Source organism: Pseudoliparis swirei, chromosome 6 (genome assembly GCF_029220125.1).
Source record: "Pseudoliparis swirei isolate HS2019 ecotype Mariana Trench chromosome 6, NWPU_hadal_v1, whole genome shotgun sequence".
NCBI classification, from domain to species: Eukaryota; Metazoa; Chordata; class Actinopteri; order Perciformes; family Liparidae; genus Pseudoliparis; species Pseudoliparis swirei.
This window is the reverse complement of record NC_079393.1, coordinates 23,616,803-23,640,364: the sequence shown is the minus strand read 5'-3', so window position 1 is coordinate 23,640,364 and position 23,562 is coordinate 23,616,803. Positions and strand designations below refer to the sequence as shown.

The window sequence follows — 23,562 nt, the reverse complement described above, 5'->3', positions numbered from 1 at the left end:
TTTTTGTTGGTTTAGTAAATAAATTAGAAGAATAATGACATACGGAAATGGACATTACTTTCTTTTGTTGCGTCAACTCAAAACCGCCCACGGGGTGCGCCAGTGGCAATTAGATTTATAGGTTTATTTGAGCTATTTGGACAAATGGCCACTCCACGTATCGATCAGGCCGTGAAGCGCGTGTCATTTCACCGCTTCAACATGTCCCTTATGAAGAAGAGGCAGGATGCTCGGCACCAACACAGGGTTTTTTCTTCTTCTCGAAACCACAAAGTAAACTGTGTGGCGAGAGCCGCCGCCCTCCTCCTCCCTTCACGGCGGCCGCTCTTCCTCTCTCGCGGTCGCCCTCGCCGCGCAGCGCTCTCGGGCTTGTTAGCGCCGGCATCTGTGATTAAGGACCGCAGGTGATTAGTCACGCACGACACCGTTGTGACGGAGGGATGAGCCCACGCGCTTCAGGAGCGACGCTCGGTCACACCTGTGAGCGCTCTGAAGGATTTCTCCCAAAAGAAAGGTTCCTCTCACCGGAGACGTCAAACTATTCACTTATTTACGTTTATAAAGTACGCTTTTTACTATAGTCGTAGATTCAGGTCCATAAACCTTCAAGACATTCATTATTTTCATGAAAGGATTTCTTTTTTTTTACACATGGACCCGTCATCTTTATCAGCTTCGGTATTGATCCAGTTATCAATTAATTGACATCAGTCCCATAGCGGCTGCTCTCTGTTTGAGGTCGTTACCCAAACCCGAACCCTTCTGATCGCCGGTTTTCGGGAGTTTTAATGAATGTCTTCGGAGGGGAATAGATTTACTTCCACTATACTGGCAATTTGGAATTAATTATACTTTCTTTGTCTCGCCGGTGATGCCGGAGAGACTCGTCCAGGGTTTTCCTCCCTGAGCTGAACACACGGGACGTGAGTACGGAGACGCTCCGAGCTTCAGCGTTAACGTCTCCTGGGCCACGTGCCCCGAGTCTGATGGAGCCGTTGGCTCTCAGCCAATTCAACTCTTTGGTAATGAGCAACACAAATAAGTATTACAATGAGATCAATGTGACGCAACTTCCCTTTAAAAAGGGAACAGGTTGGATTGTGTAAGGTCAATACCGACCTCATGGCTGTGCGTTCAATATGAAGTTAGCTTAGCTCACAGCGCGCGGGTGGGGGGTCAGCAGGTTGACCGGAGAGGCTCCCGGATGAAGCCTCATGTGATACAGAAACAGGTGGTCCTCCTCTTCATCGTCATCTAAATGTCACAACTATTCCTTTAATCAAACTTCAACGGGCCGAGATGTCGAAATTGAAAACCGTCGAATCAGACCGTTAATCAGACATTTAATAAACCATAAAAGCATCGCTCACCCCTGTCCACCACTCACCTGATTTATGGCTTTTCTCTCTCTCTCTCTCTTTCTTTCTTTCTGTCGACAGCGACAAACAACCAACTGGTACAAATCTTTGTCCTCATCCGGCCTCACCTCCAATATTTATGTCCCCGCTACTTTGACACCCACCGTCAATAACAAACCAACTCCTGTGCGTTGGGTGAAGTTACGTAACGCAAAGACAAGAGAAGGACTTCTTCTGGCGGGGAATGCAGATTCACGCTGGCCGTTAGTGCGCCGCTCTGCTCCCTCGGTCACAAGAACGACTTTGGAACCAAGTCGAAGCCAACATTTTATAAAATGTGGGCCTAAAGGTTTGAGTGATCTCCCCATGGACCGGGGGAGGGGATGCACACGCTCCCCTCCCCTCTCCCCCCCCCCCCCATTTCTCTCTCATAATAACACATTTTGAGTCTGTGTGTAAATTGGAGGTTGCATTGAGTGTCACTATGGTGCGTTCAAGCTCCGTTCAGCAAAAACGACGATCAGCACAAGATACATTGCGACGTTGTCACGTGTTCAAATCTAATCTTGTACAACCAAATAGATACAGTTGCTCCATGCAGATGTTTGAAGTAGAAGGAATGCATGAGCCGGTAAACATCCCAACACTAGCGAGTGTTTTGAGATTGTTTAGTTTTTTGAAATCTCGATTGGGAGATATTTTACATTTTCACAAATATGATTGTACTCTTCAAATCAAAGTTATAAACTCAAAGTGAAAAACTCAAAGTTGTGGACATTGAGCCAGAAGCGCTCTCCATCCAGGGGAATGCATCCGGCTGAAGGCGTTACTCATTTGGTTTCTTCTCTGCTCGTCACGTTCCCGTCAAAATGGAATATTGAGGTGCGATACACTTTGGGAGTCGCGCTCAGCGAGAGAGAGAAGCTTCAGCTTCCCCGGAGGTCGAGAGAGGTCAGTGTCGGATGACAATGAGGAAATAAAAGAGGGGTGAGCAGCTCATCCTCCATCCTCAACGTGTACATCTCTCTCTCCGATAGCTTGTCGAGTGGGAATAAAGAAACCGCGGGCCGGGCTGACGGGTGGAAGTCGAGTGCGCCGCTAAGAGCATTTGGGGAAGTCGAAACAACCCGGACTCCCGCTCATTAAGGCGTCCGTGACGAGCTCTGCTCGGGAACAGAAGCAGCTGCCGCCTCCTGTTTGCTCTTCGCCGTGCGGCGGGAGTTATTTCCAGTCGCGACAGCACGGATAATAAACAAGCCTCCCTAAACTCCGTCTGCTCTCCGTCTTTACGTCAAACACGCTGACGATAATTAGCAGATGGCTGGCGAGTCGCAAGGCAAGAAGATAAATAAATAAACAAAGCTCCCCGCTAACGGGCGAGAGCCCCGACTGGTTGTTAGAAGATGGAGATGTCACGGCGAAATCAGCTGAAGCGTTAAACTTATCGTTTACCATGTATGACATAATTAGATCGTCAACAGGGAGGTGTCCAAAATCACTCCCTCGTTCACGACTCACTAAGTAATAGATGGACACTGAACGAGTTATTTACTCGGCGGGAGTCTTCTCTCCTCTTGTTTCAGATTTATCCGACTGCTTGCGTCAGCCGATTGAAACATGGACGGCACCAGGATGCTGAAACTGAAGCAGCTCGATGGAATCCAGACATCTCTGATTTCATAATGAACCTGGTCAACGTGCCTCTTGATTATGAGACACCCAACACACTGGGGGGCTGAGCTGGTGACCTCAAATGATTGAGGTCACCAGCTCAGCATACATGAGTATATATATATATATATATATATATATATATATATATATATATAATATAATATACATATGTGTTCCTTTTAATTATTATTATTAGATGTGTAATATGTTTTGTGTAATAATGCAGCGAATCTCCCCCCAAAAATGTTGCACCATTAATTTGCAACAGTGTAACATGAATATATATATATATATATAATTAATGAATTATTGCAAAAAAATGTATGCAAGATTGTTACATAGAAATATATATGTAACAGTATTGCAAATTAATTATTGAAAACGTTTTTTATGCAGCAGTGTAACATGAATATATATATATATATATACACTACCGTTCAAAAGTTTGGGGTCACTTAGAAATGTCTTTATTTTTCAAAGAAAAGCACTGTTTTTTCAATAAAGATAACATAAATCAAAAATACACACTAGATTCAAGATTCAAGATTCAAGATGTTTTATTTGTCACATACACACACAGGGTGTGCAGTGAAATGAAAGTGGCAATGCTCAGCAGGAATGTGCAAGGGCAACAAGTACACACTATTTACAAATAAAAAACAACACAATATTTACAGTAAGTGTGTGTGTGTGTGTGTGTGTGTGTGCCTAAGAGGGGCAGTTGTGTGGGTCTATGTGGGGGTCCTGGTGAGGTCGGAGTTCACAATCCTGATGGCCTGAGGAAAGAAACTCCGTCTCAGTCTCTCTGTTCTTGCAGCGTGACTACGGAGGCGCCTGCCTGACCGCAGCAGCTGAAACAGTCTGTTGTTGGGTGGTGAGGATCCTTCATGATCCTGCGGGCTCTGGTTCTGCACCTCCTGGTGTACAAGTCCTGCAGGGTGGGAGTGTAGTTCCAATAGTGCGTTCAGCCGAACGCACTACTCTCTGCAGAGCCTTCCTGTCCTGAGCGGAGCAGTTGCCAAACCAGGCTGTGATGCTTCCTGTCAGGACGCTCTCTACAGCTCCAGAGTAGAAGGACTGAAGGATCCTCTGGGAAACTTTAAATTTCCTCAGCTGCCTGAGGTGGTAGAGGCGCTGCCTTGCCTTTCTCACCAGAGTGTCTGTGTTTGTTGACCATGTCAGATCCTCGGTGATGTGGACTCCCAGGTATTTATACCCGCTCACCCTCCCCACAGTAGTCCCGTTAATCCCCAGTGGTGAGTACGTCCTCTGTTGTTGTGCCCTCCTAAAGTCCACAATCAGCTCCTTAGTTTTGGTGACATTCATGATGAGGCTGTTGTCCTGGCACCAGAGTGACAGATCAGCAACTTCCTCCAGGTAGGCCTTCTCCGTTGTCGGAGATCAGGCCCACCACCACTGTGTCATCCGCAAACTTGATGATGGTGTTGAGCTGAACCTGGCCACACAGTCATGTGTGTACAGGAGTACAGTAGGGGCTGAGGACGCAACCCTGGGGGATCCTGTGTTCAGGGTGAGGGATTTGGAGGTGTGTCTGCCCACCCTGACCACCTGTGGCCTGGCGGTCAGGAAGTCCAGGATCCAAGCACACAGGGGTGTTCAGTCCCAGCTCAGTCAGCTTGCCGGCCAGTCTGGAGGGACTATGGTGTTGAAAGCTGAACTATAATCAATGAACAGCAGTCTCACATAGCCCCCTCTGGCTGTCCAGATGAGAGAGTGTGGTGTGCAGTACCTGGGAGACAGCATCATCCGTGGATCTGTTTGGGCGATAAGCAAACTGCAGCGGGTCCATGGAGGAAGGGAGGAAGGCGCAGATGTAGTCCTTTATCAGCCTCTCAGCATTTCATGACCACCGAGGTGAGGGCCACCGTCGGTAGTCATTCATACATGCTGGAGAAGCATTCTTGGGCACAGGGACAATAGTGGATCTCTTGAAGCAGGCGGGGACCACGGACTCAGCCAGGAGAGGTTGAATATTGTGGTGAACACTGGAGCTAGCTGGTTAGCACAGGTCTTCAGTACCGCCCAGATATGCCATCTGGACCTGCAGCTTTCCTGGTGTTCACCCTCAACAGAGCCCTCCTCACACTGTGCTCGGTCACAGAGAGTGTGTGTTCATCCCCAGCGGTAGAACTCACCTCGGCTACGCTAACGGTGTTGTTGTTAGCCGGCGAGCTAGCGCTGTTGTTGCTAGCCTCAAACCGTGCATAAAATGAGTTCAGGTCGTCCGCTAGGGATGCGTCGGCACTCACCATTGCGCGGGGTCTGCTCTGGTAGTTTGTAATAGTCCGTAGCCCCTGCCATAGGCACCTGGTATCGCGCTGCTCCATCTGTGATTCCACTCTGTCTCGGTACTTCCTCTTGGCCTTCTTCACCGCCCTCCTCAGTCCATAGACCGCTGCCTTGTACTCGTCCATGTTGCCGGATACAAGACCGGAGTTATAGGCAGCACGGCGCTTCACAGCTTCACGGATGGATCTATCAACCCACGGCTTTTGGTTAGGAAAGACCCTAACTTTTACCGTGGGGACGATGGTGTCCGTTAGCGTTGCTATGAGGCTCATTGCTACTTCCAAGAACTCGCTGACGTCACTGGAACTGGATTGGATCATGTCCCAGTCGACAATACGCAGAGCGCCCTGTAGCTCAGCCTCTGATTGGTCAGACCACCGCATTACGTTCCTCGTCACTACCGCTTCCCGCGATCCTTTGTTTATACTCCGGAAGCAGAAAAATGGCGGCATGGTCTGATTTCTAACGGAGGAGAGAGACAGCCTTGTAGCCTCTCTTGAATGGCGATAGCAGTGGTCCAACGTTCTTTCCTCTGGTAGCACACGTAATGTGCTGGTGAAAGTTCGCATGACTTTTTAGGTTTGCCTTGTTAAAGTCCCAGCCACCACCACAGCCGCGTCGGGATACTTGTTCTGATGCCGACATAACACATCATGTAGGTCCGATAGTGCTACGCCGGTGTCCGCCAGTGGTGGAATGTGAGCGGCTGTGGTGATGACCGAGCTGAACTCCGGGAAGGTAGAATGGACGGCATGAGATCGTCAGATGTTCCAGGTTCGTAGCAGGAACGAGAAAGAGTCTTAATGTTCTTGGGGTCGCACCACATGTTGTTCGTCATGAAGCAGACCCTCCACCCTTAGATTTACCAGACTCTTCCGTTCTGTCTGCACGGAAAACAGAGAAGGACTCGGTTGGGCATATGACTCGATCCGCACCAGCGGGTCAGCCAAGTTTCCGCCAGACAAAAGATGTTACAATCCGCATGTCCCGTTGAATCTGATCCTTGCCCTAAAATCATCCATCTTATTTTCCAGAGACTGGGCGTTAGCAAGAAGGATGCTGGGCAAAGGTGGACGGTGGGCTTGAACTCTCAGTCTGTTCAATTCCGCCCGCTTCCTCGATGTTTTCGTCGCCTCCCGTAGTAGCGGCTCCCTGTTGTTGTTGCGGTTCACTCGTACAATCTCCGCCGCCACGCTGGATCGATGGAAAAAGTGGACAAAAACCCTTGTTTTGCGCAAAAGTTTATGTCCAAAAGTGTGCTGCGGTCGTATGTTGTTAGTGCCGATGTGTTTGTGGCAAAGAAAATATTAAAAATAAACACAAAACTAAAGCGCACAATCTCATGAGCTGAGTTGCAGCGGCGACTGGACACTGCCGCGCCATCTTGAGAGACTATACATTGTTAATGTGGTAAATGACTATTCTAGGTGGAAACGTCTGGTTTCTAATGAAATATCTCCAGAGGTGTATAGAGGCCCATTTCCATCAACTATCACTCCAGTGTTCTAATGGTACATTGTGTTTGCTAATCGCCTTAGAAGACTAATATCTGATTAGAAAACCCTTGTGCAATTATGTTAGCACAGCTGAAAACAGTTATGCTGGTGATATAAGCTATACAACTGGCCTTCCTTTGAGCTTGAAGTTTGAAGAACAAAATTAATACTTCAAATATTAATCATTATTTCTAACCTTGTCAATGTCTTGACTATATTTTCTATTCAATTTTCAATTCATTTGATAAATAAAAGTGAGTTTTCATGGAAGACACGAAATTGTCTGGATGACCCCAAACTTTTGAACGGTAGTGGATATATAAAAATGTTGCACCATAAGTTTGTAACATATATACAGGACTGTCTCAGAAAATTAGAATATTGTGATAAAGTTCTTTATTTTCTGTAATGCAATTAAAAAAACAAAAATGTCATGCATTCTGGATTCATTACAAATCAACTGAAATATTGCAAGTCTTTTATTCTTTTAATATTGCTGATTATGGCTTACAGTTTAAGAAAACTCTAAAATCCTATCTCATAAAATTTTAATATTTCCCCAGACCAAGTAAAAAAAAGATTTATAACAGCTGAGTGTTTGTCAAGGCTCAGGAAACCCTTGCAGGTGTTTCGAGTTAATTAGACAATTCAAGTGATTTGTTTAATACCCTACTAGTATACTTTTTCATGATATTCTAATATTTAGAGATAGGATATTTGAGTTTTCTTAAGCTGTAAGCCATAATCAGCAATAAATCAGAATAAAAGGCTTGCAATATTTCAGTTGATTTGTAATGAATCCAGAATGCATGACATTTTTGTTTTTTTAATTGCATTACAGAAAATAAAGAACTTCATCACAATATTCTAATTTTCTGAGACAGTCCTGTATATATATATATAAATATATGTATATAAGTTTGCAACATATATAATATATATATAAATATATGTATATAAGTTTGCAACATATATATATATATAAATATATGTATATAAGTTTGAAACATATATATATAAATATATGTATATATATTAGGGCTGTCAGCGTTAACGCGTTAATCTATGCGATTAATTTGGCCGCGTTAACGCACTAAAATATTTTAAAGCGATTAACGCAACTTTGTTTACTTCCAGTGTTCGTTGAAGTTTTTACACAGTTTCCGTTTTTAAAACAATTATTTCTCCGTGAAAATAAGGAGCAGAAATCAGTTTAAACTCGTGGATGAATCAGTCGGGTTTCCTCCTGCTCCTCCTTCCTCCCGTCTCCCCCTCTGATACACAGAGGAACGGAGGGGCGACGTGTCGGATGATGCGGCGCGGAAAGAACTCGTCACACGAAACCTTCAACGTGATTTGTCAATCCGTTTGTTTGTCAACATTTCGGGAAAAAAACAACCAATGAACACTCAGTAAATCACAAAGGACCTCCCACCTCACAGGTGGGGCTCTATAGCAGCCTGTCAGTCAGAGAACCAGAGAACACGGTGCAAGGACAATGAGCCTCATTGAATAGAGCTGAGATTGTTCTGGAATGTTTGATGTAGAACACGTGGGTATGTGTCATATGCAAACGACTTTAAACGGTGAATTTTTGTTTGTTTGTAAAATGTATAAAATGAGCACAGCCTCCAGAGGGTTAACGTGACATATTTGAATGTCAGTCAGTTACCAAGGCCACTGGTTCTGCTGCCATTCAATGTTAAAGATGACAGGACCAATGGGGTCTCAATATACTTCTTTTTTTTTACTAATCTGATGTTTCACTGAAGAAACAATTTATCATCCACGATATTAAATACCTCGCTGGCACTTTATAGGTAGGAGCCTCTTTGAAAACACAGCTCTGTGTGAAGTTTTGTCTTTAAAAAGAATGAACTTTTAACTTTTAATTGCGATTAATCGCGATTAATTAATCGCAATTTCAAAATGTGCGATTAATTAGTTAATTTTTTTTAATCGATTGACAGCCCTAATATATATATATATGTATATATTCTAGGGCTGTCAGCGTTAACGCGTTAATCTATGCGATTAATTTGGCCGCGTTAACGCACTAAAATATTTTAACGCAATTAACGCGTTTTTTGTTGTTGTTTTTTTTACCGTAGCAGTACGGTTTGACACTGTTTCCGTTTTTAAAACAATCATTTCTCCGCGAAAATAAGGAGCAGAAATCAGTTTAACTCGTGGATGAATCAGTCGGGTTTCCTCCTGCTCCTCCTTCCTCCGTCTCCCCCTCTGATACACAGAGGAACGGAGGGCGACGTGTCGGGGGACTCGGCGCGGAAAGAACTCGTCACACGAAACCTTCACCGTGATTGGTCAATCCGTTTGTCTGTCAACATTTCGGGGAAAAAAAACCAATGAACACTCAGTAAATCACAAAGGACCTCCCACCTCACAGGTTAGGCTCATTTAGCAGCCTGTCAGTCAGAGAACCAGAGGACACGGCGCGAGGACAATGAGGCTCATTTCAGAGCTGAGATTGTTCTGGAATGTTTGATGTATAACACGTGGGGTGTGTCACATGCAAAAGACTTTAAACGGTGAATTTAATTTATTTTGTAAAATGTATAAAATGCCCCCAGCCTCCAGATGGTTAACGTGACATATTTGAATGTCAGTCAGTTACCAAGGCCACTGGTTCTGCTGCTGTTCAATGTTAAAGATGACAGGACCAATGGGGTCTCAATATACTTCTTTTTTTTACTAATCTGATGTTTCACTGAAGAAACAATTTATCATCCACGATATTAAATACCTCGCTGGCACTTTATATGTAGGAGCCTCTTTGAAAACACAGCTCTGGCGTCGTTGGTTTTTACTTTATAGATAGATAGATGATAGAAAGATATATACTTTATTAACCCCCAAGGGAAAATTTGTCGAGCCAGTAGCAAACACACAAGAATAAAAAAAAACAAAAAAATATAAGAAGGGTTGGGGTGATCTAAGAGGTGAACTGTTGTAACCTCATACCGTCGGCGGGTGTTCTCCTGTTTTTCCTTGTGGCAGGGGGGCGGGGGGCGTTGGAGAAAGTACTCCTCTGCCCCGTAGGGGGGGGAATGGCCCTTGCCCAATATGGACACCAGTTTCTTCAATCCTCCTCTCCACCATGTTCCAGGTGCTCCAGCTGGCACCAGAGGGAGCCACCCTTTCCTAACCAGTTTTTTAAAGGCGGCTGGTGTCAGGCTCATGCTGCCCCCCAGCAGACAATGGCAAAGTGCAGCACACTGGCCACAACCGACTGGTAGAATAACTCCAGCATCTTGCTGCCCCGTTGAAGGATGAAGCTTTCTCAGGAAAAGACCTCACCCCCTTCTTGTACACAGCGTTGATTTTGGGCCCTTTCCCTTCAGTCGGCTGTCGATGGAGGGGGTTTTTGTACTCCTCCACCATGTCCAGCCACTCCCAGGACACTCAGGGTGTAGGAGCTGCCGCCATCCTTCTGAAATCCTCCACCATCTTTCTGTTCCTGTCCACGTTCAGCCGTAGGTGATTCTGATGGGCCCACTTTACAAAGACTCTCACCACTGACCTGTACTCCTAGTCCGGTCCATCCATAAAACACCCGACCACTGCAGAATCATCAGAGTACTTCTGCAGATGGCATGTCCCGTGTTGTACTGGAAGTCACTGGTGTTCAGGGTGAAGAGGAAGGAGACAGAACAGTTCCTGGGGGGTCAACATCACTGACCACCGTTCCAGACAGCACAGGGCCCATTCTGACAAACTGTGGTCTGCCTGTGAGGTAGTCAGTGATCCAGGAGATGGTGGCGCGCCACACGGCCCCCGCAGCTTCTCACTCAGCAGCAGTGGCTGGATGGTGTTAACTGGAGTGGAGAAGTGAAATAAAGTGACTCTCACAGAGACAGGGGTTACATCCAGGTGCGACTGACGTCGTTCCAGCAGGTAGATGATGGCGTCGCCACTCCCACATGAGGCTGGTAAGCAAATTGCAGAGGGTCCAGCGAGATTTCACCTGCGGCGGAGGGGGGCCAAGACCAGCCTCCCAGCACCTTCATCACATGGGAGGTGAGGCGCCCGGTCGGTAGTCGTTGAGGCCAGATGGTGTGACTTTTTTGGGACAGGGACCAGGCAGGGCGCTTCCACAGCACGGGACTTCCCCAGCCTCAGGCTGAGGTTGAAGGGGCCCTGCAGGACACCAGACAGCTGGGTGGCGAGGTCTTTAGGACCCTGGGGCTGATGCCATCAGGACCTTCAGCTCTGCGCTGGTGTAGTTTCTCCAGCTGTCTTCTCACCTGGTCAGTCGTCACAGAGAGGGGAGGTGGAGGAGCCCATTGTTATTGAGGGCTCGGGGGATGTGCAGCTCAGCAGGGGGACAGAGGGGAGGTGTTTGGGAGGTGTGATTTTGGAGGAGACGGAGGGCTGTGAACTGAAACTATTGAAAAAAAAGTTCAGCTCTTTGGCCCCCTTTCCCGGGGCCCCCGGCTGTCTCCTCCCACCTTGAAGCCAGTTATCTGCTTCATGCCAGACCACACCTCCCCTTTTGTTGTTCAGCTGGAGTTTGGCCTCCAGCTTCCTCCTGTAAGTCCTTGCCCCCCCTGAGCTTCACCTTTAGGTTGCGCTGGGCTTTCCCCAGCTCATCCCTGTCTCCAGACCTGAAAGCAGCTTTTTTATGTTAAAAACGCCCTTTAGGTCCCTGGTGATCAGGGCTTGTTGTTGGGAAGCAGCGCACAGTCCGTGATGGGATGGTGGTGTGTTTACAGAACTTGATGTATTCCGTGATGCAGTCGGTCATACTGTTGATGTCCTCCCGGCGGTCCACAAAACATCCCAGTCCGTTTACTCAAGCAGTCCTGTAGGGCGTTAGCCTCCAGAGACCACCTCCTCACAGTCCTGGTGGTCACCGGGAGCCTCTTCACCAGAGGAACATACCTGGGGGTCAGCGGACCAGGTCATGATCAGACCTGGGGGGAAGGGCAGTGGCGCTGTATCGCCTTAGTATTAGCATACAGCAAGTCCAGAGTTTTATTGTTCCTTGTTGGGCAGTCTATGTATTGATGGAAGGTTGGCAGAGCTTTTCCAATGTGGTGTGGTTAAAGTCACCAGTGATAGCCATGAATGCTCCAGGCTGATGATTCAGCAGAGCAGACACAGTGGAGTGGATGGTGTCCACAGCTTCCTCAGCGTCAGCTGATGGCGGCCCACGACAACCACAATGGCGGACGTGAACCTCTCGGCAAATAATCGGGCGCATCCCCCCGGCCAACAGTTCAATGTTCGGGCAAACCCCCCGCACACATGGTCCGGGTGGCACCACCGTTTATTCACATAAACAGCGATCCCCCCCTCTTCTTACCGCCTGTGGCGCTCTGTCAGCCGAACAGTCCTGAAGCCGGGCAAAGGCGCGGGTCCGGATAGTCCGTGCAGCCACGTCTCAGTAAAGCACAAGAGACTGCTCTCACGGAAGATCCTCTCAGACATTACCAGCGCGCCGAGCTCATCCGTCTTATTCGCCAATGTTACTCTCTCTCTCTCTCCCTCTCTCTCCCTCACATACACGGTCCTGACTTCTTTATAATGTATGCATGCTCTTCTATTTTCCCCCCGCCACCACCACAGCGCCGGGATTTTGGGATGGACATAACACTATGTGGTCGAAGTGTACTGTTCCGTTGTGGTGGAATGTAGCGGTGTGGTATGAATAACTCCGGGAAGGTAGAATGGGCCCTTTTGAGACTCAATGTTCCAGGTTCTACAGGAGCGAAAGGTTTTAATGTTCTTGAGGTACCACATTTTTGCATAGCAAATCACCCTTGTTTCCAATTTTTTTGCCGCGGAAAACGGGAGGCTGGGGGGATATAACTATCCGGCCCCTTTACCCAAGTTTGAAAAACAAAAAATTTAAAATCATTTTCCCTTGGGAATTTGCCCTTGCAAAATTTTTCCCCTTTTCTTTTTTTCCCAAATTCTTTGAAAAACTAAAGGGGGAGGTTTTCTGGGCCAAAATTGCTTTTTCCCCAAAAATTTTGCGGTAGTGGGTATTTTTGTTCCCCGGTTTGAAACAATTCGGCCCCCGGGGTCAGGAAAAATTGGAAATTTTTTGGAAAAGTTTTTAAATTTTCTGAAATGATTTACCAAATGTTTTTGGGGAAAAAATTATTAAAAATAAAAAAAATTAAAAAGCAAATCTTACCCTTTAAATTGCGGATTTGGGCTTACATTTTAAGTTAAAAATCCTATTCATAAAATTTTAAAAAATTTCCCAGAGGGTAAAGGATTTATAACACCTAGTGTTTTAATGGCCCCTTGGGGTGTTTCAAGTTAAAGACAATTCTGTTTTGAAAACCCTTGTAATTTTTAGAACTAAAAATTTAAAGGTGGGATTTTTAAGTTTTCAACTGGCTCTTTAGCAATTTTAAAAAAAAATTTAAAACTTAAAATATTTCATTATTTTAATTGCCCAAATGCTTGACATTTTTTTTTTTTAATTCTTTTGAAAAAAAAAGGAATTTCATAAAACAAATTTTCGGGAGACCCCAAATTTATATATATATAAATATGTATATAAGTTTGCAACATATATAATATATATATAAATATATGTATATAAGTTTGCAACATATATATATATAAATATATATATGTAAGTTTGAAACATATATATATAAATATATGTATATATATTAGGGCTGTCAGCGTTAACGCGTTAATCTAACAAATTAATTTGGCGGCGTAACGCACTAAAATATTTTAAAGCGATTAACGCAACTTTGTTTACTTCAGTGTTCGTTGAAGTTTTACACAGTTTCCGTTTTAAAACAATTATTTCTCCGTGAAAATAAGGAGCAGAAATCAGTTTAAACTCGTGGATGAATCAGTCGGGTTTCCTCCTGCTCCTCCTTCCTCCCGTCTCCCCCTCTGATACACAGAGGAACGGAGGGGCGACGTGTCGGATGATGCGCGGGAAAGAACGCGACACACGAAACCTTCAACGTGATTTGTCAATCCGTTTGTCTGTCAACATTTCGGTAAAAAAACAACCAATGAACACTCAGTAAATCACAAAGGACCTCCCACCTCACAGGTGGGGCTCTATAGCAGCCTGTCAGTCAGAGAACCAGAGAACACGGTGCAAGGACAATGAGCCTCATTGAATAGAGCTGAGATTGTTCTGGAATGTTTGATGTAGAACACGTGGGTATGTGTCATGCAAACGCCTTTAAAAGATGAATTTTTTTTGTTTGTAAAATGTATAAATGAGCACAGCCTCCAGAGGGTTAACGTGACATATTTGAATGTCAGTCAGTTACCAAGGCCACTGGTTCTGCTGCCATTCAATGTTAAAGATGACAGGACCAATGGGGTCTCAATATACTTCTTTTTTTTTACTAATCTGATGTTTCACTGAAGAAACAATTTATCATCCACGATATTAAATACCGCTGGCACTTTATAGGTCGGAGCCTCTTTGAAAACAGCTCTGTGTGAAGTTTTGTCTTTAAAAAATGAACTTTTAACTTTTAATTGCGATTAATCGCGATTAATTAATCGCAATTTCAAAATGTGCGATTAATTAGTTAATTTTTTTTAATCGATTGACAGCCCTAATATATATATATATGTATATATTCTAGGGCTGTCAGCGTTAACGCGATTAATCTATGCGATTAATTTGGCGCGTTAACGCACTAAAATATTTTAACGCAATTAACGCGTTTTTTGTTGTTGTTTTTTTTACCGTAGCAGTACGGTTTGACACTGTTTCCGTTTTTAAAACAATCATTTCTCCGCGAAAATAAGGAGCAGAAATCAGTTTAACTCGTGGATGAATCAGTCGGGTTTCCTCCTGCTCCTCCTTCCTCCGTCTCCCCCTCTGATACACAGAGGAACGGAGGGCGACGTGTCGGGGGACTCGGCGCGGAAAGAACTCGTCACACGAAACCTTCACCGTGATTGGTCAATCCGTTTGTCTGTCAACATTTCGGGGAAAAAAAACCAATGAACACTCAGTAAATCACAAAGGACCTCCCACCTCACAGGTTAGGCTCATTTAGCAGCCTGTCAGTCAGAGAACCAGAGGACACGGCGCGAGGACAATGAGGCTCATTTCAGAGCTGAGATTGTTCTGGAATGTTTGATGTATAACACGTGGGGTGTGTCACATGCAAAAGACTTTAAACGGTGAATTTAATTTATTTTGTAAAATGTATAAAATGCCCCCAGCCTCCAGATGGTTAACGTGACATATTTGAATGTCAGTCAGTTACCAAGGCCACTGGTTCTGCTGCTGTTCAATGTTAAAGATGACAGGACCAATGGGGTCTCAATATACTTCTTTTTTTTTACTAATCTGATGTTTCACTGAAGAAACAATTTATCATCCACGATATTAAATACCTCGCTGGCACTTTATATGTAGGAGCCTCTTTGAAAACACAGCTCTGTGTGAAGTTTTGTCTTTAAAAAGAAGAGAAACACTTTTAACCCTTGTGTTGCCTTCGGGTCATTTTGACCCGATTAAATATTTAACCCTCCCCCCGCCTTTGGGTCATTTTGACCCGATTCAATGTTTAACCCTCCTGTTACCTTTATATTTACTAACATATTTTACCCTTTGGGTTCAATTTGACGCCAGCAATTAAAACCTCCAGAAAATTATTAGAATTAATATTGTTTTTCAAGTTTAAGTGTGAGGCACTTTATGTTTGTTTGTTGACTACCGAAAGAACACCGACATTAAACATTGAATGGGGTCAAATTAATCAAGGCGGGGAGGTGTAATATTGATTCGGGTCAAAATGACCCGAAGGCAACACAAGGGTTAAACGGTGATTTTGTTTTTGTTTTGTACAATGTATAAAATGAGCCCAGCCTCCAGAGGGTTAACGTGACATATTTGAATGTCAGTCAGTTACCAAGGCCACTGGTTCTGCTGTGTTCAGTGGTAAAGATGACAGGACCAATGGGGTCTCAATATACTTTTTTTTTTTTACTAATCTGATGTTTCACTGAAGAAACAATTTATCATCCACGATATTAAATACCTCGCTGGCACTTTATAGGTAGGAGCCTCTTTGAAAACACAGCTCTGTGTGAAGTTTTGTCTTTAAAAAGAATGAACTTTTAACTTTTAATTGCGATTAATTGCGATTAATCGCAATTAATCGCGATTAATTAATCTCAATTTCAAACTGTGCGATTAATTAGTTAATTTTTTTTAATCGATTGACAGCCCTAATATATTCATGTTACAATGTTGCACATTTATGGTGCAAAAGTTGTTTAGATTTTGCGGCGAGGGATTGGACATTGAATGTGGTTCGGTTTCATTTTCGGAGGCTCAATTAAAATTAAAACTTGATTTCTTTCATTCAGCATTTACAGAACGCCGTCCAATTAAAACAACCCGAGTGGTTAAGTCACAACTCGTTCCGTTGTACTGGCAAACATTGTGTTTCCAACAGCCTCTGAGTCCCATGAGAGAGCCCACGACAAACTACGTGCTGTCAAACGATGCAACGCTTCATTATTGGCTGCCGGGACGTTCCACCTGCTGCTCCACAGATCTGATCCGTCTCACCGGCGCCATCGTCAGATCCGTCTCACCGGCGCCGTCACGGTTACTCGTCAACGGCAAATAGACAGAAGGGGAAAGCGGTCCGACGTCTAGACAGCACTGACCCGTCCTCCCTCTTCCGTGTGGGCGGCGACCCCAAATGTCTTCAACGCCTGGCACCGACCCCTGAAGCGCACACACACACACACACACACACACACACACCCTGGCTCGCAGTTTTGAAGGCAGTGCTATGCAAAAACTGAACTCGGCCAATTAAACCTCAATTACTGACAGTTTCTCTTTCTCTCTCTGTCTCTCTGTGTGTGTGTGTGTTAAGCGTCCACTTCCTGTTCGACTGCCACCTCTTGCCTCTTCTTCTGTCAATCTCTCCCCTCCCTCCCTCACCCTCCTTTTCTTTTTTTTAACTATGATCTCCTCTCCCAGCCAGCGTTCTCCGTGCTTCCTCTCTCGCGCTCATTAAAGCAGTTCCCAGTCTTCCCCCGGGAGAGTAAATATAGCTCTTCTTCAGCTCGCTGGTTCTGTCTTTCCAGCATGCGTACATTTCCGGATAACGGCGTCGCCTCACAATAACCAGAGCTCTTCCTTCCTCTCGCTCTGATGCTCCTCGCCCGCCACGCTGGATGCACTTTGAAGCTGTTGAGACCCCCAAGAGACCGTGACACACACAAGGCTGGCGTGGCGTTGGTATTTACTTTATAATGTTACTCTCTCTCTCTCTCTCTCTCTCTCCCTCCCTCTCTCTCCCTCACATACACGGTCCTGACTTCTTTATAATGTATGCATGCTCTTCTATATCTATGCCACCCCACTCACCAAGGGATTCACCTTGGATAACGAATAAACCTTTACAGTGTTGCGTTCATGTTCCGGGGGGGGGGGGGGGCACTCTGGTGATTCATGGTGAAGCAAAGAATTTTAGCGGTTTGGTTTTTTCCTCCGATGTTTCCCAGAGCTTTGACGTCGGCACGCCGCCACATTTTGTCCATCGTTCCTCCGAAACAGAGTTGTTGTTGTTGTGTTGTTTTGTTTTACTAAAAAAAACCTCTAAATCTCCACCCTCCGTCACCGCACTTGCTAACGGCGACATCAAAAGACGTGTCGTGCAAATCTGATTGGTGTGAGGCCAAAGGGGCGGAGCCTTGTTTTAATCACAATGTGGCCTCGTCTGATTGGTTAATCCCTTGAGATTGGATTGGATTCAATCTATTGTCATTGCACAGAGTCCACGTACACAGGTACACAGGCAACGAAATGTGTTCTCTGCATTTAACCCATCCTGAGTGATTCAGGAGCAGTGGGCTGCAGAGAAGCGCCCGGGGAGCAACTGGGGGTTCAGTGCCTTGCTCAAGGACACTTTGACTTGCAACTAATGGGGAGAGCGGGGATCGAACCCACAACCTTGGGGTTGCAGAACGACCCCCTTACCCCACGTTTAAGTTGTTTTGCAGTGCACTCACACACACACACACACACATACATATACACACACACACACACACACACAGAGACAACAAAAGAATCAGCATTCAGACGGATGACCAGGCAGCGACTAACTGAACCGCCGTGGCCCTGAACATTTAAGTGAACAGATGTCTTCTGTTCTTAAATATTGTTTTTGGAACACAAAGAGCTGAAGAGGAGGCAAGAAATAAAGACCCCCCCCCCCCTCCTCTACACACACACGCATAAACACGCACTGGAAGAGCAAATGACCATCTGGTTGTGATGAAAACTTTTTTATCCCGTTTCCTCATTAGTTAAATTCCTTTTAGTCAACGACAGTGATGCGGATAAAAGAGGAGATCAGAGAAAGGATGAGAGAGAGAGAGAGGGAGAGAGTAGCAGTTCATGCGACGCCAAAGGGTATAAACACATTGCTCACTGGCACAGCGACACAGAAATCTAAACTTTCCCTTTTTGAAAACACTTCAATGTTCCAATATGCTAAAAATACAGCACACACACACACACACACACACACACACACACACACAGAGCTCCACGCTTCAGAGACAGCGAGTCCTGTGTTGAAACACGATCACATGTCTGAGAGGAACTACAGCGGCCGGGTTGAACTAGTGGAGGACCAGGTGTTTGTTGGATGGATTTTTTTGTGTGGACTTTTGTCCCTGGAAGCAAAACAAAATAAAAAAATAAGTGCAGACGTGAAAGTGTTTACTGGAAAACCTTTACTTAAAGCGGACATGTTGAAGCACACAGACGGTGTTATTGTCACGGTGGTATCTGTGTGTGAATGGTAAAGATGGCACCAATAACCAAATGGATATGAGGGCCACTAAAAATAGACATGAAGAAGAGATGAAGGACCGAGCTAGACATGAACAACTTTTCTTTCTTTTTCACCATTCAAGTCCGTCTAGGATCTTTTAGTCTGTTGCTCAATTAAAACATTTATATATATATATACATTTATATATAAATGTATATATATAAATATATACAGTATATATATACATATATAAATAAATATATATATATATATATATATATATAAAATATATATGTTAATCTTTCTGCCCAAGTCTTTTCATTCAGAACTGAGATGAAGTCCCACTGATCATCAATACATAACGTCAAACAGTAAATCTAGAGTTCTCTGAACTGAGCGTGTGCAGATGACTCACCGTCTTTGTCGGCTCTTCTGAATATCTGTGAACACAAAGACAGACAGTGGAGTTAGTATCAGGATGTTTATTCAGCAACAGGAATAAACATCTGCTCAGGACAAAGTTAAAGCCCGGGAACACGGGCTGGAGAACCGCTCGTCTTCATCGACACTGTAGCGTACGCCTTTCTTGCTGACTCATCAGAGTGTGCGACCGACAGGGCAAGAGACATCGGCTCATTCTAAATACACCGCATAAGGCTTGAATATTTCTTCTTTTTTCTAAAGTGAATAAATATCCAAATGAATCTCTTTTTTAAACTCTTCAATGTTTGCGTCGTTTCTGACTGAAACTCCCTTGTCTTCTTCCAGAGAAGACAGACCACCTCTCACGTCTTCCTGGGTGTGGAAGCGATACGGAGGAAATAGAAGAAGCTTCTCCGGGTGGCTTCAGCCTCCTGTTTGGAGCCTGAAGCTGACGAGGAGCGACCGGCGGAACGCTTACATCCCTCCAGTCGCGCGCACGGCGACGAGTCTCGACGGGACCAAGTGGCGTGGGATAAGACTTGTTCGGAGCCACATCTGTATTGTTGCAGCGGCGGATACAACAAAGAATGAAGTACGCACACACAGGCGATGCAAAGCGGCTGATCTGAGACCCGAGTCGTGATTACTTGTCGTGTGTGTGTGTGTGTGCGCGCTCCACGCTCTATCCATATGGGAAGACGCAGATGTGGAGCTCCAGCTCCTCTCCCTGTGGAATGGAAAGTGACAGGTTTGGTACCTTCATCTGCGTCTCAGAGTTTGATGTGAACGGTGACTGAGCAAAGCACAGCGCGCCATGTTTTGGGGAGAAAAAAACAAACACCTTTTTAAAGGTGAGACACTTGCACTGGTTTAAAAAAATATTTATATATATATATATATATATATATCCTGGCAGTCTCCTTCCAGACTCGTGGAAAGTAACATCCAAAAAACACACATTTAGGGGTTTTATTTGTCTATTTGTGCCTGTTGATTTCTCCTCCATTCATCAGAAGCTATAGCATTAGATATAATGTCTAATTTGCATATTTAAACTTAGCATTTCAGACAAATTGTTATTGACTCAATGCGAGCCACCGACGGGGAGTTGTTTGGTGATATTGATTTGTTGCTTTCTCGCCCTATTCACCTGCAGTCATCGTAAAACGTATGTAATCTTACAATAAGTCTCTTTAAAGGTGGGTTTTTTTCTTCTCCTACCCAGAAATCTCCACTTTCAGTAGCGCACACACACACACACACACACACAGACACACACACACACACACACACACACACAATGACCTGGCTTCATCCATTACAAATGAGCACATTTGATAAGTCAATGCCTCATTTGCATATTTAAACATGCCGGTCACACAATAAAAGGATTGTTCTAATACGAGTTATCGATTGGTTGTTTAGTTTAGTTTATTCTCTATTGACCGGGGCCGTCTCCCCTCATCTTTGTCAACACAGTAAACACACAGACGGACCGATGAGAAGTGGGTTATGCTGCATGTGAAGGCTGGACACTTGGATAGTCAGTCGATCAAGAGGAAATTAATCTGCAACTGTTTTGATAATTGATTGTTTCAGCCGTTTCAGAAGCCCTTCTTAACTAGACGAGCTCCTGCTCTTTATTCAAACTACAGGCCAACGCGGGAAGGAAAAGTATGAAAATAAAAGCGTTAACTGCTGAGGAGACGCACAGCGTTCCAAACGATGAGCCGCTCTGCATTGTTCTTTCTCTCCGGCTGCACCCTCGGGCGCACTCAACTCTTGAAGGAAAGAAGAAGAACAAAATCGGAGGAGAAACTTTGCGGTGAAGAGGCGGTGTGCAAGCGTGCATGTGTGTGTAGAGAGAGAGAGAGAGAGACAGAGAGTTGTAACAGAGTGAGAAGAAGACAGGAGAAGAGAGGAAAATAAAACGAGAGAAAAGGAGATTGTTGCATCCATCTCCTAACCTTATTGAGAATGGATGCTTTCTAGGCCTGCAGAGGAGGAGGAGGAGGAGGAGAGGAGAGGAAGGGGAGGGGGGATAAAAGGAAAGGTGCATCGGGGGTTAAGATCAAGGAGCAGACGGGAGCAGGAAGCGATGATAAAACAAGTAAGCAGCAGGGGAGGGTATAATGAGCAGAACGCTGCACGGGCGCGCGCTGCGTTCCCTCAAACCTTCGGTGTGGACTTCTTCGCCGCGATAGTGACGCTGGGGTCAATAATATCGGACAAATATTCATAAAACTGCGCACAGAAAGTGTGCGGGGGGGGAATGGCAGAAGGCGCGGCGGCCTCGACCAGAGCACCGGGAGCCCAGCCGCCTCAGAGCGGGACGCGACCCCGCGAGGCACGAGGCTCTGCGGGGTTCACGACATCACGAGAGAACCGTGGAGCGGCTACTCGGGACCCGAACTTCACAGACACGCGTCTGACTATAAGACCGCGAGATGAGAACACTGACCAGCTGCTCCACGGGTCACGCGTCAGAAATAGGTCAAAGAGACACTTTGGGTCCCGAGGAAGCATCAGGAGTAAAACTAGGCTACCCCCCCCCCCCCCCAACCCGCCCCATCAGGCTCCATTGGCTCCATTGGCTCCCGGTCTCACTCAGGATTGACTACAAAATCACCCTCTTCACCTATCAGTGCATTCATGGAAATGCGCCCTCATATATCAAAGAACTTCTCACCCCACAAAATTTCACGAGGAGCCTACGCTCTGAAAAGGCAAACCTCCTTCTTCCCCCCAGGACCAAACTGAAAATTATGGGAGACCGAGCCTTCTGCTCCGCTGCTCCGAGACTGTGGAATGCCCTCCCAAACCAGCTGAGGACACCACAGACTGTGGATGTTTTTAAAAAAGGCCTGAAAACACACCTTTTTAGAATAGCTTTTCACTAGATTTGAACATAGACGTCGCTGCTTTTATTCTGTTTTATCTAAACCATTTTTACTTTGTAGCACTTTGAGTTTTGCCCATGCAAATTAAAAAGTGCATTATAAATATAATCTATTATTATTATTATTAGTATTTACTAGGGTACTGGGCTGCTCCGGCCCTCTGGCTTCGATCATAATTAGTTTCCCGCGTGCAGCCCTTCTCTGTCAATCTATGTGGGTCGTGTGGTCGAAGTGAACTACTTTTTTTATACCACTAATGTTGCTTTTAATGCTTTACCGGGGCGGCGGTGAGAAATAACCCCACCATAGTATGAAGGAGCTGGTGACCCAAATCGCACGCATGATGCTGCGTAATGTGCCGCCTCTGTGCCGCTTCGCCACCGCGAACACCAGAGTAAGAAGTTGTCATGAATAAGTAAAGTGTGCATCGGTAATTCTGCTGCTCTTCATTCATTCTTCTTGTTTCTGGGTGTGTGCTGAGCCGCGAGGTGCGCGGTGCGCGCGTCGGAATTTCTTGACACCATCACCAAAAGTAGCGCTGCACTGCACCGACCTGAACCTGTGAGCACTTCTGTGTGTGTGTGTATGGAGGAGAGGAATGCACAGTGTGAGCTACAGGGCGGAGTGGTCCGCGAACGAATGGACGGAACTTTTGTTTGGGGGTGGGGGGGGGGGGGGAACCGGGGAAGCATGCAGACCCCTCCGGGCGAAGCACCGACGGACACGTGCATCCCAGGGTGTTAATTAAGCGGCACATTCGACCCACCCAGCCCTCGACGGCACCGTGCGAGACGGTTTCCGTGCGTAAGTGCGCACTGCACCGCTCACTGGACGCCTTCATCCCAACGCAACACCCTCCCCATCCAAGCCGGTCCCGCTGACCCGCAGCCCCGGAGCCCGATACTCACATCCAAAATCACGGAGATGCCTCTGCGCGGCTCCGGGGTGAAGAACTGCTCCTGAGCCACGGCCACGTCCTCCTTGCTGGAGGCGTACTCCCGGCTGGAGATGTTCTTGTTGTCGCTCATTTTGGTGACGATCCAGCGGACGAGCCCGTCGATTCCACCGGGCTGGGCGCCGCTGTTTCCGGACTGCGCTGCCGTCGCGGACTCGCTGTCCTGACCGGCTACGGGGATCGGCTGCTCGCGGCTTTCCTGGGCTCGAAGTTGGGCTTGTTCTTTGTTCAGCAGTTTGTGGACTCCGTCCCTACAGTAGCGCGCTGCCTGCTCACACATCCTTTTGCCGCGGAGCGCTCATGCTGCGCTCTATGGGGGAGGGAGGGGGAGAGAGAGAGAGAGAGAGAGAGCCCCCCACCCCTCCACCAGCTACCCTGTTACATCACACACCCATCCTGCATTTCCCTACATCTCCAATATACTCACTTTAACGAGAAATGATTCATTCAAATTATTATGGGGGGATTTATTTTTTCTTTAAAGATGTGGAGGATTTATAGTGACTTTTCTGTACTTACTGTATCTCATATTGCTTATTAGTTTTTATAATTCGCTGGGGTACAATGCATATTTGTATGTGAATATACCATTTGCTCATCAAAAATGTAAAATGATGTAATTTTTTTGGTGTTGTTCTTTTTCAGTCTTTAGTCAAGTAACATCCG

The 23,562-nt window shown here is 45.7% G+C and overlaps 1 protein-coding gene across 1 annotated transcript in view; it reads right to left on the bottom strand.

The window, feature by feature from the left end:
- Positions 1–23,176, bottom strand: part of necab2 (N-terminal EF-hand calcium binding protein 2) — a 122,028-nt gene extending 98,852 nt beyond the window's left edge. Inside the window, exons 1-2 of the mRNA XM_056416976.1 lie at positions 22,850–23,176; positions 19,034–19,058 (exon numbers count right to left, since the gene is read on the bottom strand). Of these exons, the coding sequence (XP_056272951.1) occupies positions 19,034–19,058; positions 22,850–23,176 (352 nt within the window). The remainder of the gene's footprint in view (positions 1–19,033; positions 19,059–22,849) is intronic.
- Between the last annotated feature and the right edge of the window lie 386 nt (positions 23,177–23,562).